General features: G+C 39.8%; 1 protein-coding gene across 4 annotated transcripts in view; it reads right to left on the minus strand.

The window, feature by feature from the left end:
- CTNNA2 (catenin alpha 2) overlaps positions 1 to 18,908 on the minus strand; it is a 1,365,089-nt gene that overhangs the window by 299,343 nt on the left and 1,046,838 nt on the right. For all 4 annotated transcript variants that reach the window (XM_070798845.1, XM_070798847.1, XM_070798846.1 and 1 more), the window contains exon 8: positions 6,384 to 6,464. In XM_070798845.1, the coding sequence (XP_070654946.1) occupies positions 6,384 to 6,464 (81 nt within the window). The remainder of the gene's footprint in view (positions 1 to 6,383; positions 6,465 to 18,908) is intronic.

The following is an 18,908-nucleotide window of genomic DNA, read 5'->3' on the forward strand; positions in this document are numbered from 1 at the left end:
GCATCCTCCCCAAGACTGTATTCATGTGTGACCCATCAACCACATGCTGGCTCACAGGAGTCAATTAATCCATGATTTGAACAGTGTCTTTATAAGGGAAGAGATTGCCAATAGTGATATTTTAAGAACTATTTGCAACAGATAAAATCATGTACCTTGAACCTGGTCTAATGAGTGTTTTCCAGGAGACAAATAAGTACGTAGTGGCCTGACATTCAGGGCTGCTGTAATGGGATTTTCCTAAATTAGAAAGAGCTTGAGTATACAACCTGTGATCAAAGGGCTTGTCCAGAGACAGCCTTTCAGAGTGCTCATGCCCTCCCCTTCCTCTGCCCTTCTCCTTCTGGTCTCTTTGATTCTGATTTTGGTGTTTCTGATGCCATTTGTGTTCAGCTGTCCCAGAATTGCTTATGTTCTGTATTTCAAACACCAATTGCTGTATGATCATTTTCTGGTCTCTACATGTTTACAGAAGCAAGGCAATCTGACCAGGATTATTAGCTCTGACATAGGTTTTCAGTGTGAAGAACACAAACCTTAAGGTTTGGAGGAAATCAATATTTTGTTTCATAATTTTTAAATTGTAGCCATATAGATAGCCTCAAATCCTTATGAGGAAAAGCAGCTTCAAGTCTGGAAATAAATGATTTCAAAATGTTTTCTTACAATGAATCTAAAAATAATTGGCCCCATCATGAACAGATGTGAGAAAAAGAATTGAATGCCTTAAAATTCCTTTTTTCTGTAAATGTTTTGGAACATCTATAATTCATGCTTTGAGAAGCCAGCTACCTAAACATAATAGCAGTTTTTAAAAAGATCCAGTGAACCATAACAGCTGGAGACCTGAGAGATGATATCCTATCACAAACTAGAATCCTATTCTCAACATGCACTGCAGATGTTTTTTCTGTCTGAATTACATATATGTCACCCAACCCTGGTGGCTCAGACAGTAAAGAATCTGCCTGCAATGCAGGGGACCTGGGTTCAATCCCTGGGTCAGGAAGATCCCCTGGAGAAGGGAATGGCTACCCACTCCAGTATTCTTGCCTAGAGAATTCCATGGATAGAGGAGCCTGGCAGGGGCGTTCACAGGGTCACAACGGCTGAGCGACTAACACTTTCATTATTTCTTCAGCCATTCCCAACCCCACAATAGTAAAGGTGCTGTTGAAAACCACAAAGCATCTCTACGTATTATGTGAACCGTCTTTGTTCCCCACTGCCTCCCCCAGAGGAGAATAGCATATGGGGGACCCAACTGCATCTGCTAGTTCTTTGGATTGCTAGGATGGAGAAGGGCTAAGAGCCAAGACCCCATAGCTAGACTGCCTGGACAGGGACCTCCAGGCATCCCCACTTAGTGTCACCCTGGGTTCATTACCTGGTTTCATGTCCTCATCTGTAAACAGCCTATTCTATCTCATAGAGCTGAATGAGGATTACATGCAGTCCATTTATAGAAAGAACTTCGAACAGTGCCTGATACAATGTAAAGACTCCATACATGTCAGCTATAATTTAGTTTACATTTTCATGGACAGTGATTTTACAAACTTGGGCTGATGACAGCCCACCTTTAGCCACAGTTTTTACGTAAGGAACTGGGTCACAAAAAGGACAGCTGAGGAGTCTTTAGCTGTAATTATTTCTTATTAATCTAGTGAGCTTTTTCTGAAGTCCTATCTGGAGGCAGGGTGTTGATAAATCGACCTTTAACAAACCATCCAGTGACAAGTTTTGCTCATTTGTTTTTAATCCTTTGTTGTATAATCCATTCTATTAAGTTTGCATTCCAGTGTAAAAGCATTCTATGCATGTTTTGATTGTGACAGCAAAACTGACACTTTTCTCAAGTTGACACTGCATCTCATTGCTGGAATTATTGTGATGACTATTAAGGGTGATGGAATAAGAATTAGGCCATTGATTGGTTTGAGGAATAAGAGAGAGCTGCTAAGTTTAGCAACACACTAACATGTTATGATTACTATTTATTAGCTTCTCATAGGAAAACATTTGAGTCCCGATTTGTTTATCAACTTAGGGGGAGAGAAAGACTAACACAAGGACCACAGTAACAATCAGGATAAACCAACATCACTATAAGCATAAGGAAAACCAAGAGGCCATGCCTAGAATAGTTCACAGGTGGCATATAGAAGAGGGGCATGAGGAGCAGCTGGCAGACACCAACTGGGCCCTCTCTATGGGATAAATAGACCATGTGGGCTACTAGGTACTCAAGCAGGGACTCAGCCAAAAGCTTTTGTTTTTACAATGGGCTGATTCCAGAAACACAGCAGTGACAATAGCTCAGACATGGGGCATACTGTGCCCACAGCTCTAAAATTAAAACATAATGCTTAAAGCTGGCAGTTATATTCCCCTAAATCCATTTTTAACTCCAAACAAAATACTCCTAAAAGGATTCTGTTCTACCACTGCCCACTCTCTTGGGGTTAATTGGCAACATGGATCTATGCCAATCAGTTAAAATAATGCCCCTGGGTTCCTGCAACCTTTCTCACAATTTACGACTCTCCAGTTCCCTGGGACATACTGCCTGGAAAAAAAAAAAAATAAGGAGCTCTACTTACTAGAAAATTCTACCTAAAACAGAAATCCTTTTTATTCAATTACTTGATTTTTTTTTCACATGTCTACAAATTTAAGTCCACTTTCTTTCATTAGGCAAGTCCAAGATAATGATCATAATCGACTTTATTTCTTTTTAATTTGGTGACTAGAACTTTGCAAGCCCAGGGTCACCTTCTGAAGAACACTGCCCAACCTTGGGGCTATGAGGAAAAGAGAGGAGGCCCAAAGGGTGGGAACTTATGAAAGTGATTAGAAATATTTTTCTTTGATTTCAGCCTGTGATTTTATTTCTCTAAATATTGTATAAAGGAATATAGGTTTACAGGTAACTAGAGTTGCATCGCTGAGGGTTTTCACTTAGAATCTTTTCTAACAAAGACCTGTCCATAATTAAAGGAACAGAAAATGTTTCAGTTTTCATCTGAACCACTAGCATTCATTGTGTGTGTATTTAGTTGCTCAGTCGTGGTTAACTCTTTGCAACCCTATGGACTATAGCCCACCAGGATCTGTCCATGGAATTCTCTAGTTAAGAATATCAAAGGGGTTGCCATTCCCTTCTCCAGGGGGTCCTCCTGTCCCAGGGATGGAACCCTTGTCACCTGCATTGCAGGCAGATTTTTTTTTTCCTGTTTGAGCCACCAGGGAGGCCCTGGGCCATCACATACCAGAGACTCAGATCAAATTTTGTTAATCCAATTAACTAGCTGCTACTGCTAAGTCACTTCAGTCGTGTCTGACTCTGTGCGACCCCATAGACAGCAGCCCACCAGGCTCCCCTGTCCCTGGGATTCTCCAGGCAAGAACACTGGAGTGGGTTGCCATTTCCTTCTCCAATGCATGAAAGTGAAAAGTGAAAGTGAAGTTGCTCAGTCGTGTCTGACCCTCAGCGACCCCATGGACTGCAGTTTTCCAGGCTCCTCCATCCATGGGATTTTCCATGCAGGAGTACTGGAGTGGGGTGCCATTGCCTTCTCCGAATTAACTAGCTACCCACATCTACGCACATCTAAATTGAACATCTACCTGAGCCAAGCTAATCGGATTCCTTGCATATTCTATCTGCAGAAATGCTAGGTAGCTTCTGTTCAGCTCAGGCAAGGTTTTGTACCAGTACAGGTGTGCATGGAGAAACAGAAGAGATGGGGAAAAGAGATTAAAATATTCCAACATATGGATTGGGATAGAACTGACAGATGGAGACCATCTTAGTTCTATAAAGGCATATTGGGGAAGAGAAGGCTGTTTGAGCCAAATTCAGGGATGTGGTATGAAATTATGCCATAACTGTTGGATCTGATTATCGTAAAACAACTCTCTCTCACCCTTAGTCCTCTCAATCTCTAGGAAAGGTGAGCAGAAAAAAAAAAATGTTATACATGGAATGATTTGAGGGCATGACATATTCCTTCCAATGCCACCATAAAGGAAGCTCTTCAAAGATCTTGTCACCAAAGCATTTACAATTCCTGTACCATGAAGTCCATCTTCAAATTTCACTGCTGTCCAAAGCTAAAAAGAGTCAACACTTTTCTGAGAATTGTAGCATCAAGGTAAAAACTACCGTATCAATTCCTTCCCAGTAAGACAAAAAAAATTCTTGTGACAGGCCATGAGTGAAGAGAACTTAAGTGTTGGTTCCAGAATGTAAAAGAATTGTCCCTATTAAGACCTAGAGAGGGAGGTAAGAAGACTCATTTCATGAACTTTGCCTGGTCGACAACCTGTATGCCTATGTGCTAAGTTGCTTCAGCTGTGTCCAACTCTTTGTGACACTATGGACTATAGCCCCCCCAGACTCCTTTGTCAAAAATGCTGGCAAAATACAGGCAAGAATTCTGGAGTGGGTCGCCATGCCCTCCTCCAGGAGATCATCTGAACCCAGGGATCAAACCCACATCTCTTACATCTCCTACACTGGCAGGTGGGTTCTTTATCACTAGCACCACCTGGGAAGCCTGCTTGACAATCCAGCCAAAGGCAAACCCTAGAGAAGCCTGTTCCCTTCCCATCACTTTTAAAACCTGTGAGTATCAGGCATTAGGACTTCCGGCAGAGGAACTAAATGGACTCATTTAAAGAGTTTATAGACCTAGTTTGGCTTCTTATTTTAGAGATAAGTGGAGACCAAGAGATGAAGGATCCACAGTCACAAGGTCAGTTTAGTGGCAGAGCTAAACTAAAACCCTGAGCTCCAGACACCTGACTCACTGTTGTCTACCATCTCCAATCCCAATTCTTACTACCAATATCATTTCCTATCAGATGGGGACTTTGTATGGAAAGATAGTCTAAGAAGGCAAGGAGAAGCAGACCTGGTCATACTCTCTCTTAATATTACCTACTAATGCCTAAGAAGACAATGTTTTATTCTCCCTTATTTCAAGATAAAATAAAAAGAAAACACTCCTCTAAAGGTTTATTGGGCTTCCCTGGTGGCTCAGATGGTAAAGAATCAACCTGCAATGCAGGAGACCAGGATTCGATCCCTGGGTCAGGAAAGATCCCGTGGAGAAGGAAAGGGTTACCCACTCCAGTATTCTTGCCTACAGAATTCCATGGACAGAGGTGCCTGGTGGGCTACAGTCCATTGGGGTTACAAAGAGTCTGAGAGACTAATACTTTCACTTTCAAAGAGCTTAATTAGCTTATTAACTAATTGTGGTACCTTCTAGAGAAAACCAGATCAGTGTGTCTGTACTTTCTGGTGATAACCTGAAAATAGCCCAGAGAAGCTCCACAGCAGTGATTTGAAGCAGTGTCTTGCTTTCCTTCAAATCATTTTTTAAGATGCTCCTTGGCCATTCTTGCCCAGAAAGTTTGCTAATCTCTGTACTTGACATGCTTCAGGGATGAGTATTATTGATAGATGATGCAGCCCTGACAGTTCAGCTTTCACAGATACAGAAAGTAAAGCAGGTGTTGCCTCAGAGCAGAGGTTGGTCCCAGATGACCAACACTTAATGAACGAGATGGATATATGTAGAAGCTATCAGCAAGAGATAAGGCCTCTGAGGCAGAAATCACGAAGGAGTTCCTTAATGGATGGTACCATTTCTTCCAGGAAAAGAACACTACAGAAGACAGTGGAGCTCACCATAGCAACACAGAAAATAAGATGTACTAGAAACGGGTTGTGTTCATGCAGCATTTTCAAAATGAAAAGGGACCCTGACTAGATTCCTTCCCCCTCCCCCAACATGGACCCTTCAGGCTAATGATGCCCTTAGCCATTTAAATCATCCAGCTACCTTTCCTTGCTTGGTTTCCCTGCTTCCCAAACAACCATCTGATAAGCAAATTTTCCCCTAGATTTATGTCCCCAAGGAAATACACTGGGTCAGAGACCTTAATTAGCCCATCAGATTAACAGTTGTGTTTCACATTAACCATTGGCACTCTTGTTTATTCATTGATTGCCTTGGGAGTTTTAGTAAGAACTAGCAGAAATTAGAGACTGGTTCTTCACATCCCTAGGTCTGAAAAGCTGAAGACTATATGTAAAGGGCAGAAATTTTACCACCTAGGAAGATTGTGTCTGGTCAGTGTGAGGGTTTCCCCTCGTTGTCTGCCACTCCTGACTTAGGGGTTGTTTTCATCACCATCACTATTGCACTTGTTATATCTGTTTGCTCAGCAGACTGATTTGTTGATGAAAAGCTTCTGTGTATATGTAGATATTATAAAGAACAGCAAGCTAAGTATTAGGTCTGAAGAAGGACATTCTTAGACACCACCACTAAGTATTAATACCAGACACTTATAAAGCAAAACAGTACCTGTCTCCTTAGATCTCTTGTTTTCTTGGTCATCTTATCAATTGCAATGTTTAGAGGATCTCCTTTTTCTTTTCTTCCAGTCTATTAAGAAAAAAAAAAATTCAGATTTAGAAAAATTCAATGTTAGTGACATTAAAGGTTAAAAAAAATTAAGAAACACACTTGAGTTGTAGAGTTCAAGCCATTAAAAAAAAAAAAAAAAGGAGTCTTTTCAATACCCAGTTAATATAACTTGATCTCTAAAGTTAATCTCTCTGAAATAAAGATTAAAAGTTGATGAAAATCAATACATTCTCAAGATGGTTACACATATGTCTGTTCAACTCCATGCAGATTTATGTTTTATTCCTTTCTCCAGACATTCAACAATTAAGTAGATACAAGGATGTTTTTGTTATTACCTTCAAATACAAGTGGGTTTTTTTCCATTATATATTTCTTCTGAATAGAAAACTATTGAGATAATAAAACAAAACTAGAAAAAGAATAATCAGAATTTTATACTAATGTATCATAAGTCTTTTTGTAATTTCTGTATCAAAATAAAAAGAGGTGCTTTAGTAGAAAACATAGTGTTTTAATCTCTGTTCTGCCATGCACTGGAATGCTAAACATGATAAGAAGGAACCCACAGCTTGAGGCCAGAGGGAAAATTCCCCTTATGACTGTAACAAGCAGAGGCAAAAGCAAAAGATAATAGTAATGGTATTTGATAAATTGTTCACAGGAAGTTTGGAAGTTTAACTAGTTTCTATTCTTTCCACTCCCTTGGTTTTTTTTTTTTTTTTTTTTTTTTCGAATTTTTATTTCTGTAGTAACACAAACCAAACCAAACAGAATCTCCATTATCTTTAAAAAAAAAAAAAACCACAGCAGCAACAACATTCCCATGGATAAAAAGCTAGGAAACCAGAAGGGAAAGAGACACGTGTACCCCAATGTTCATCGCAGCACTGTTTATAACAGCCAGGACATGGAAGCAACCTAGATGCCCATCAGCAGATGAATGGATAAGAAAGCTGTGGTACATATACACAATGGAGTATTACTCAGCCATTAAAAAGAATACATTTGAATCAGTTCTAATGAGGTGGATGAAACTGGAGCCTATTATACAGAGTGAAGTAAGCCAGAAGGAAAAACACCAATACAGTATACTAACGCATATATATGGAATTTAGAAAGATGGTAACAATAACCCTGTGTACGAGACAGCAAAAGAGACAGTGATATATAGAACAGTCTTATGGACTCTGTGGGAGAGGGAGAGGGTGGGAAGATTTGGGAGAATGGCATTGAAACATGTAAAATATCATGTATGAAACGAGATGCCAGTCCAGGTTCGATGCACGATACTGGATGCTTGGGGCTAGTGCACTGGGACGACCCAGAGGGATGGTATGGGGAGGGAGGAAGGAGGAGGGTTCAGGATGGGGAACACATGTATACCTGTCGTGGATTCATTTTGATATTTGGCAAAACTAATACAATTATGTAAAGTTTAAAAATTAAATAAAATTAAAAAAAAAAAAAAGCTCTGTATAACTTTATGGATGGCATTATCTTCCTTTGAAGAGAAAATAGTCCCCCAAATCTTTGTCAAATCTATTAAATTATCTAAACATTAGTCAAACACCTTAAAAATTTATTTATGTTCCCAGTGGTAGGCCAATTCCTATTTATACTCAGTTTCTGTAAAACCATGCAGGTCTCTGCAGCAACTTATGTATATGATGAAATGAGATCCCAGGTCATAAATTGTGCCTCACAGGATATGTTTTGAGGATCTACAGAAAATATCATCTGACAGATTTCTAGATGTTCTCTTCATTGGCAAAATCCTGGATGTGCAAGGCTGAAACATACACATCCGATTCACATATACCTAGATTTTGGACATGAATTTGAGGAAGCTCCAGGAGATAGTGAAAGACAAGGAGCCTAGTCTGCTTCAGTTCATGGGGTTGCAAAGAGTCGGACATTACTTAGTGACTGAAAAACAACAGAATTAAATCAGTTACTCTTTTCTAAAACTTGCTTAATTACTTTTTTTCCTCTGAATGAATGGTTGGTTGATGTGTAATCCTATAGCATTTTCATGAAAAAGCCCAAACTAGGGCATATGTATACATTTTTAATCATTTAAAAATCCTACAAATTCCCATCACCATTTTCCACTCCTTGAACTCAAATGCTGACCTCTCAGATGTACACTCTGAAGTTTTATAAGTAGAAAGAGCTTAAAAGAAATTGACTAACATTTACAACTCTGAAATATCAGCATAATATTAGCTCCAAAGAAACAAAAGTATATGGAGAAAAACAATGTGCTGCTTTATCATCTGAAGGCAGCTGTCACATAGTGGGTATAATTTCAGTGCTTGGTGAAGTTAGGTGAGACACTAACTTGCTAGCCAAAACTGCTTCTTTTCTTTTTGGTTTGCTCCTTGGAAATAGGATGTCTGCCTTCAAAATACAGGCACTTTTATGGAGGTCTGGACCATGATTCTGGAATCAGAGATTTCTTAAGCCTTTTCCATGCATGAGAGTAATTAAGAATTTACTTTGAAAACTGAACAATTGTGAGGTGAAGAAAGTGGAGAAAACCACTACACCATTCAGGTATGACCTAAATTAAATTATGACTATATAGTGGAAGTGAGAAATAGATTTAAGGGACTAGATCTGACAGACAGACTGCCTGATGAACTATGGATGGAGGTTCGTGACATTGTACAGGAGACAGGAATCAAGACCATTCCCAAGAAAAATAAATGTAAAAAAGCAAAATGGCTGTCTCAGGAGGCCTTACAAATAGCTGTGAAAAGAAGGGAAGCGAAAAGCAAAGGAGAAAAGTAAAGATATACCCATTTGAATGCAGAGTTCCAAAGAATAGCAAAGAGAGATGAGAAAGCCTTCCTCAGTGATCAATGCAAAGAAATAGAGGAAAACAATAGAATGGGAAAGACTAGAGATCTCTTTAAAATAATTAGAGATACCAAGGGAACATTTCATGCAAAGATGGGCTCAATAAAAGACAGAAATGGTATGGACCTAAGAGAAGCAGAAGATATTAAGAAGAGGTGGCAAGAATACACAGAAGAACTGTACAAAAAAGATCTTCACGACCCAGATAATCACGATGGTGTGATCATTCAACTAGAGCCAGGCATCCTGGAATGTGAAGTCAAGTGGGCCTTAGAAAACATCACTACGAACAAAGCTAGTAGAGGTGATGGAATCCCAATTGAGCTATTTCAAATCCTGAAAGATGATGCTGTGAAAGTGCTACACTCAATATGCCAGCAAATTTGGAAAACTCAGCAGTGGCCACAGGACTGGAAAAGGTCAGTTTTAATTCCAATCCCAAAAAAGGCAATGGCTCAAACTACTGCACAATTGCACTCATCTCACATGCTAGTAAAGTAATGCTCAAAATTCTCCAAGCCAGGCTTCAGCAATACATGAACTGTGAACTTACAGATGATCAAGCTGGTTTTAGAAAAGGCAGAGGAACCAGAGATCAAATTGCCAACATCTGCTGGATCATGGAAAAAGCAAGAGAGTTCCAGAAAAACATCTATTTCTGCTTTATTGACTATGCCAAAGCCTTTGACTGCATGGATCACAAGAAACTGGAAAATTCTTCAAGAGATGGGGATACCAGACCACCTACCTGCCTCTTGAGAAACCTGTATGCAGGTCAGAAAGCAACAGTTAGAACTAGACATGGAAGAACAGACTGGTTCAAAATAGGAAAAGGAGTACATCAAGGCTGTATATTGTCACCCTGCTTATTTAACTTATATGCAGAGTACATCATGAGAAATGCTGGACTGCAGGAAGCACAAGCTGGAATCACGATTGCCGGGAGAAATATCAGTAACCTCAGATATGCAGATGACACCACCCTTATGGCAGAAAGTGAGGAAGAACTAAAGAGCCTCTTGATGAAAGTTAAAGAGGAGAGTGAAAAAGTTGGCTTAAAGCTCAACATTCAGAAAACTAAGATCAAGGCATCCAGTCCCATCACTTCATGGCAAATAGATGGGGAAACAGTGGAAACAGTGTCAGACTTTATCTTGGGGGGCTCCAAAATCACTGCAAATGGTGATTGCAGCCATGAAATTAAAAGACGCTTACTCCTTGGAAGGAAAGTTATGACTAACCTAGACAGCATATTAAAAAGCAGAGACATTACTTTGTCAACAAAGGTCCGTCTAGTCAAGGCTATGGTTTTTCCAGTGGTCATGTATGGATATGAGAGTTGGACTATAAAGAAAGCTGAGTGCCAAAGAATTGATGCTTTTGAACTATGGTGTTGGAGAAGACTCTTGAGAGTCCCTTGGACTGCAAAGAGATCCAAGCAGTCCATTCTAAAGAAGATCAGTCCTGGGTGTTCATTAGTAGGACTGATTTTGAAGGTGAAACTCCAACACTTTGGCCACCTGATGCAAAGAAGTGACTCATTTGAAAAGACCCTGATAATGGGAAAAATTGAGGGTGGGAGGAGAAGGGGACGACAGAGAATGAGATGGTTGGATGGCATCACCGACTCAATGGACATGGGTTTGGGTGGACTCTGGGAGTTGGTGATGGACAGGGAGGCCTGGCGTTCTGTGGTTCATGGGATCACAAAGAGCTGGACATGACTGAGTGACTGAACTGAACTGAACTGAATGAGAAAAGCAGACCAGATCACTGAACTTTCCAATGTAAAAATAAAAGTCAAGACAGAATACATAATAGATAAAGTAATACATAAGACAGAATACATAAAATAATCACTGAATAAACACTGTGTCAGACCCTGGGTTCACTATATTCTGCTGGTGACATAACCTTATCACTGTTGCACAAAGGAGACCGTAAGGATTAGACCAGACCTAGGACCAGAGTGAGGGGAGTGAGGCACCTGCCTCAGGTATAAAGAGGAAGAGGTCATCAAAGAACTCAGGAATCAAGGTAAATAATAATTTAATGCATACTTCAGAAACTCAAAATTAATGCCAAAAAATCAGCATTGAACAAATATCAGAATTTGAAATAAAGTCAAGCTCTGATAGGACCAGGATTCAGGTGAAGCCAGTGAAGTGTCCTATGTACGTACAGGTCAGGTAACATTTTTACATTTTAAATCTTAGCAAATTAAAGGATGTATTTATACTTTTTAAAATGTCATTATTTACCTGAATTTCAAATTTAACTGGGTGTTCTGTAATTTTATGTTCTAAATCCAGCAACTCTATTGCCAGGGGTAATAGAGATGTTTAAGATTGTAAGTAGGGTGGTTACAGACACACGTTTTGTGGGAACGCATATTCTACCTGGCTTTAATAACGTGTAACTAAGCGTATAGCACATGTTCCTAAGGTGTAAGGCACTATGTTGGTCACTGTGGAGGTGGTGAGGGGGGACACACAAAAAGCAAGTTACAGCCTTACACTCGAGGAGCTTCTAATCCAGTGAGTGATCCCAACATGCGACCAACAGCACTAACAACTAGGCAGAAAGACTAGCTCCCTACAGGGCTAAATGAGATGCTCAGAAGAGGAAAATGCTGCATTTGGGAAGTCAAGTAATATCACAGAGGGATGGGAGGATTTAGCCTGGCCTTAAGTCCTGGGCAAAATCTGAATAGGAAAACTCCTCTATCCATGGGATTCTCCAAGCAAGAATACTGGAGTGGGTATCCCTTCCCTTCTTCAGGGGATCTTTCCAACCCAGGGATCAAACCCAGGTCTTTGGCATTGCAGGCAGATTCTTTACTGTCTGAGCCACCAGGGAAGCCCAGATAGGAAAGAGGCAAGGTCAAAGCAGCACCAGGACGAGAAATAGCAAGGCAGGTACTGGGACAACAGTGGGTGGAATGGCCAGCCTTTTCTCTACCATGTGAATGGATCAGTTTGACTACCATGAAGACAAGTTATTTTTATAAGAACTTCCCTATAGGGTGATTATAGCAAACTATAGTTTGATCTGCAAGCTCAGAGGATTCCAGGGATGTTAGCATTTCCACCTTTGTGCGGTTGAGATTCTCTTTGTATAATATTTGCAATTTAGTATCTCCAGCTTTCAAATCTTTGGCTGAAGGCAATTCAAAAACTGCAGTTGACTTGGGTTTGTTTTCTTGGTTTAGAGCAGCTGGGGAATAGTAAAGGCAGGACTGGAAGTTAGGGAATTGAGGCCACCAGCTGAAATCATCCATTTGCTGACCCTTTGTTAGCACTGATTTCTTTAAATGTTACCAGTGTTGGGACAAGGATAATAATCCCTCAATGCTCAGATTTACATAGAAAATGGGGACAGTAGCCCATCACTCCATACTCCCCTGTGCTCTGTTATGAACCCAAGTAGAAATACTTTTGGGAGAAGGCAGTGGCACCCCACTCTAGTACTCTTGCCTGGAAAATCCCATGGATGTAGGAGCCTGGTAGGCTGCGGTCCATGGGGTCGCAAAGAGTCGGACACGACTGAGGGACTTCACTTTCACTTTTTACTTTCATACATTGGAGAAGGAAATGGCAACCCACTCCAGTGTTCTTGCCTGGAGAATCCCAGGGATGGGGGAGCCTGGTAGGCTGCCGTCTATGGGGTCGCACAGAATCGGACACAACTAAAGAGACTTAGCAGCAGCAGCAGAAATACTGTTGAATTATCAACCTAAATTGGACAAGAAGCCAATCACTGAGACAGGTCAAATAAACAAAAAAGACTCTTGCTTCATAGTGTCAGCCCTTTGTTATTAGGTTCTGTGATCTTGGACTAAAGATTTGCCCGTTTTTTATGTCTGAGTTCTCTCATAAGCACAATGGATAGCATGATATATGCCCTGTCTTCTTGACTGGGTTAGCAGGACAATCAATCCTGGTGTCAGTGTGCTGGAAACATTAAAAGGCATTAATAGTATTCAGCATAATTAGCAAAGTATTTCTACTGTGGGGAAAAAAATTAAAGTATTGCTTTGGAAAATACACAGAAACTATTTTTAGATCACCTGGACTTTGACTTTCTCTACTCAGGCAGATAATATATGAAAACCTTGCCAAAAACTAGAATTCTTAAAGGAAAAGTTACTTCTGTTTAAGGAAGGGATATTTGGGACAGTTCGTTTTAAACAATTAGTCTGGGATACTGTAAGAGGCTAAATAAGGGACAGAAACACCAGATGAATATCTTTTGCATAGTAGGTCCGTGGATATATTTTTAAATAACTAAAGATTTGGTCATCATGAGCAAATTGTAGTTTCCAGGGAATCAACCAGAAGCCTTACCCAACTCTCCCTCCCTAACCCTCCAGACTCTATAAACTAAAAATAGTTTAACAAATTGAAGCGAAGGGAGAGTTCCATCTTCATTTCTACACCACTGCCTAGTAATTAAACCTAAGTGTGTGGTCTTCATCCATTTACTCCCTGTCTTAGCTGAATAAGAAGGAAACGAAAAGCAGTCATAAGCACTCTCTGCCAACAACTACCTAGGTGATCTGGCAACTTCTCTGCACTCCAGACTTATCATCTGTCCAATGGAGGGAGCAGACATGAGTGACAGACCCCAGGAAATGGGGGAGCCCAAACCTGTCAAGAACTCATAACCACGTTTCCTTGTTGTGAGGATGTTCTCACTGCACTGCAAAAAGGGCTGGGACTGGCTGTCAGCCGGGGTTTTCTCATCTCTAAAATGTGAGTAAATAACTTGCTTTGGGGATTATTGTGAACCTAAAGAGACAGTATCTGGAGCAGGTGGCACAGCCCTAACTCAGCAAGAGCTATATTAATCGATTTCTTCTTCTTCCTCACCCCTCCATTCCTCTCAAAGATGAAAAGAGCAAAACCCAGGAAGATGACATTACTGATTCTGATCATATGGCCTCAATATCGTCAGACCAGGACCTCTGGACTTCCAGCCCAGGGCCATTTCTATGCCATATATAAACCATCTCTCTCCCTTAAAATTCTAAGATTTTGTGATTTTATGGAGTTTCACATGTTTCTTTTCAAAGGCCATCAGAAGAAATCTCGGTTTGGGTTTATCTGCCCCATCACACGTTGCCTACAGACCTTGTGTACCTTTCTCAAAGTGCTCCCACTTGCCTTTACCTTTACCTGCAGAGGGTGAGTTTGCAATAGAGACAGTCATTTACTAAGTATTGTTGTTTAAAAAAAATAAAAGAAGAGACAGGCGGGAGCATGCTCTCACAGCGCTTCAGGCAGCTTTCCTAGTTGCCATCTGTTGTGCTCGGGAGGTGCGTGTTTATTAAACTTGATTTGTTTTTGTCTTTGGGCTCTATTTTACAAAACACATTTGGGGCAAATCTGAGGTTGAACTTATGAGAGGAAAGGGAATGAATTTCCTGATTTGGCTTTTTATAGGGGGTCCTTTATTCTCCTAGCTTCTGGCTCTAAATTTAAGTCCAGTTTGCCAAAGTATCAGATGCTATCAAGAAAACTTCCTATTTTTAGTTCAATACTACACAAAAATGATCAGGGACATTAATTGAAATTTTGATTTTTCACAATCATTCTTCAGTAAAAAGACAATATCTTGGTTCATTTTTTAATAATATTGTCCTTTGTCCTATTGCGAAATAAAAGCCCCTCTTTCTCTCTCTTTTATTAAATATTCATCATTCCCTCTGAAACACTGAAGAGATATGCAAAATATTTAAATTCTATGCTGAACATTTCACAACTTCCTAATTTATAAAACAAAAAAATAAAGAATAGTAATTTTTAAATTTCTGAAATTGACTGAATATTTGTTTAAAGGCCATTCCCCATTCCAGCCCCTCATTCTACCTTAAACACATAGTTTAGTACAAGGAGTCACTCATGGAGACCCCAAGAATATAAATCTACTATTTCAGTGCTTCCATCAGATCTGTGGTTTCATGTTAGTTTCAGGGCACGATATTAATATGTTGGAAATGGCTGTAAGAAGACCAATGTCTCTCGCTTTGTTCTTTCTCTCAATGGTATCTGCAAACTTGATTGAATGTTTGAGAAATCTTCAAAATATTGTATAGTGGTGATTCTCATATATTGAATGTGTGGGCTAATCAAATGCCCACTCTTCAGATTGCTGTCATTTGAAAGAGATGGAAGTCAAAATCATCAGAATGGCAGAAAGCTATACTGCGCCATGCACTCCATCTCTAACACATTTTCCTGTCATTTAAACCTATGATTTAGACAACGGAAGGGAGGAGAAAAAATTATCTATTGATCTAGTGGTCACTCTATCCTGTTTGGAGGGTTGCCTATCTACCTTCAGACCCTGCATGTAGAAATGATATTCTTATTACAAATAGCACCATTATTTAAAGAACCTTGAACACTGTGTAAAACCTTTATATTATGTGTAAATCACAGTCTGAGAATGTGAACCTTTCTAAACATTTCCTTTTCACCACCTATGGACATTTCTCTTAGAAAAAAAATGGGCAATATCTCTTTAGAATGGATAAAAGTTTAGCATCAGCCGCAAATCAAACCCATGATCGGGATCCTTTAACCACATAAAATTCCAGCTTCCCTGGACTCTGAAATAGGGGTGGGAGGATAAAGATAGGGAAAAACATTATGATAATGTGTTAGGGCAAAAATGTATCTGATGCTTCTCTGCCAGGCATTATCAATACTCAAGGAAAAAATCATCACTAATAAGGTTAGAAAATCAGCATGGCTTTGTTTGTGAAACCCCCAGACCACACCTACTAGCATAGCAGTGTCAGTACACATATCAGGCAATGCACAGAGAAGGCCTGACTTGGAGAGTTCAGGGCACGTTGCTGTCATTTCCATTTTCCCAGCAACTTCTCTTGGGTTCTTTTGGTAAACCCTCTAATTTTTCCTTCTGATTCTCAACCAAGGAGTTCTGGCCCAGGGATAAACTCATGATAACATCCAAACCAGTGAGATTCAGCCATAAGGTGGTTGGTAAAATTATTAATAAGGAGGCATATTTTTCTCCACTGGGATTGATAAACTGTCAGCAGATACACCTTGAGCTGGTTAAGGTGTCTTTGAAAATGGGTGTCACAAAAAAAGCATAGCTGGGGAGTAGATAGAGGAGAAAAGGGAGGGGGAGGGAAGGGGAATAAGGAGAGGGAGAGAGGAAGAAGGAGAGAGATGAGAAATTAATTTGGGGCTGAAAAGAGATGAGATGCTAGGGAAAGGAAACAAAAGGGAATGCAAAAGAAGGGAAGAGAAGGGTAAGGGAAGTCAGCTTTTGGAGGCAAACCAGATTGGTTCATAGTTTTCATTATATACTAAACTTGGAAAATAAAACTCCATGAAGGTACAGTCTTTCCTTTATTTATCATTAAATCTTGGCAGCCTGGAGCTTTGCCTGGCAAATAATAGGCACTCAACAAATTTTATTATTATCAGTGAATGAAATGCATGGGTTCCTGAATCTAGCTGTACCTAAATCCATTAGTATCTATCAATGGATTTCCTAGTGTCATGAGTTAACAAATTCCCCCATATTTGTTGAATCTCTGTCCCTAACAACCAACAATGTCTGACTAAATCAGAGACCTTAAACTACCAGACCAAAATGATTTGAAGATGGCATGTTAGAAAGGGAAAACCTCAGCAAGTTCCCCGTGGATGTAGCTCAGAGAACCAAGGGAGCTCAGACCTTGGTTTCACCTAGAGAGCTTTTCGCTGCACTAATCACTGTCAGAGCTCTAAATCCTAATATTGTATTCCTCCCCTAAATCCAGTCAGTCAGTAGATTTGAGAATTTATCCATCAAAGAGACCTTAGGAATCTTGCTGTTCCTCAAATCCTTCTGCCCATGACAACCAACCATGCGAATGTATTGGGTTGGCCAAAAAGTTCGTTCGGTTTTTTTCTATAACATCATATGGAAAAATCTGAACAAAGTTTTTGGCCAACTCAATACATTTCCAACACCACATTATTCTTAATATGACCTGTTGAGACCAAGCTTTCACTTCCTTGGCCCAGTATACCTCTCAGTTTCCATTTAGTGCTTACTGCATCTCTACTTTCTAGTAAACTTTTGAGTCTATATTTTAAGACTTCATAAATGCTTTTCCTTCTTGTAACTGCCTGTATCTCTAGTCAATTTGTTCCTTCTCAACAACTCACACACCTTCTGCCTCATGTTGGTGCCTGGCTGAAAGGGGTTATTCTCCCTTTGACCTTTTGCCTAACCAGGTTCTACCCATTCTTCAAGGAACAGCTCCAAATCTTTCCCCCGGGAGTGTTTCTGTACTGAGCTAGTCCTTAAAGATCTTCCTCTCCTCTGACCATATCCTTCTATTAGGTACTGTGGCAAATAATACATATGCTAATGATAGACTATCCTGCACTGTTTATCAAGTTTTCATATTTCAGCAAAAGGAACCCAAGTTTTCTATGGATAGTGAATGCCCTGATTTTCTCCTGGAGTACTCAGCATAAAACCCCTAAGATTCCAAATATATGCATTAACATATGATATTTGTTTTTCTCTTTATGACTTACTTCACTCTGTACAATAGCCTCTAAGTTCATCCACATCACTTCAAATGACCCAATTCTGTTCCTTTTTATGGCTGAGTAATATTCCACATTTTTCCCATCCATTCATCTATTGATGGACACTTAGGTTGCTTCCATGTCTGGACTATTGTAAATAGTGCTATGATGAACATTGGGTACTTGTGTCTCTTTGAATTATGTTTTTCTTAGGGTAAATGTACAGCAGAAACTAATACAACATTGGAAAGCAATTATATGCCAATCAATAAAATCAAGAATAAAAAAAATAAAATGATGGTGATTAAAAAAAAAACAAAAACAAAACAAAAGCCTCCTAAGAAGTGCTCCAGAAACACTCATTTGTGAATAGAAGGACAGAGGGTCCATGTAGGCACCTAGGGTTAGAAGGCAGGTATGGAAGGAGTGAATGATTTGGAAAATTTGGGGTCCTAAAAATAAATATCACCTACTTCATGATTTACTGATCAAAACCACAGGAAGTGGTTGGCACCTGTGTAATGTTACAATTCTTGCTCTTTGATTTATTTTATCACCACAGGTGTAGTCCTCAGTGATTATCTGTCAGGCAACCCTGCCCTAGAAGACAGTTTCCATCAGAGCCCCCCTTCCCCAGCTCCCAAGCTTGGATGATTGTTGAGAGCAATGGTAAATTAACCATATGCACCCTCAAAGCCTATGAGAGACAATGAACTGAGCAAACTGCTAAAAAAAAAATGCCATTTTATCTTCAGAGTTGAGATGGAAGTAGTCAAGGCAAAGTGAAATTTCCATTGATTTTATACACACACACACACACAAACCTGTATATACCCATACTACATAAATGATTTAAATTTCAATGAAATTTAAGCTTCTGCTTCATTTTTCTGTGCATATTCCCCAAACCACTCAGTTACTATTAAAGCTAACAACACCTAAAAGATCCCCAGACTCTGGCAATTTCCAGCATCTCAAAAATAAGATCAATAGTTGGGTCCACACTGCTGAGACTTCACAGAAATCGGAAAAC

Source organism: Bos indicus, chromosome 11, assembly GCF_029378745.1.
Source record: "Bos indicus isolate NIAB-ARS_2022 breed Sahiwal x Tharparkar chromosome 11, NIAB-ARS_B.indTharparkar_mat_pri_1.0, whole genome shotgun sequence".
Classification (NCBI taxonomy): domain Eukaryota; kingdom Metazoa; phylum Chordata; class Mammalia; order Artiodactyla; family Bovidae; genus Bos; species Bos indicus.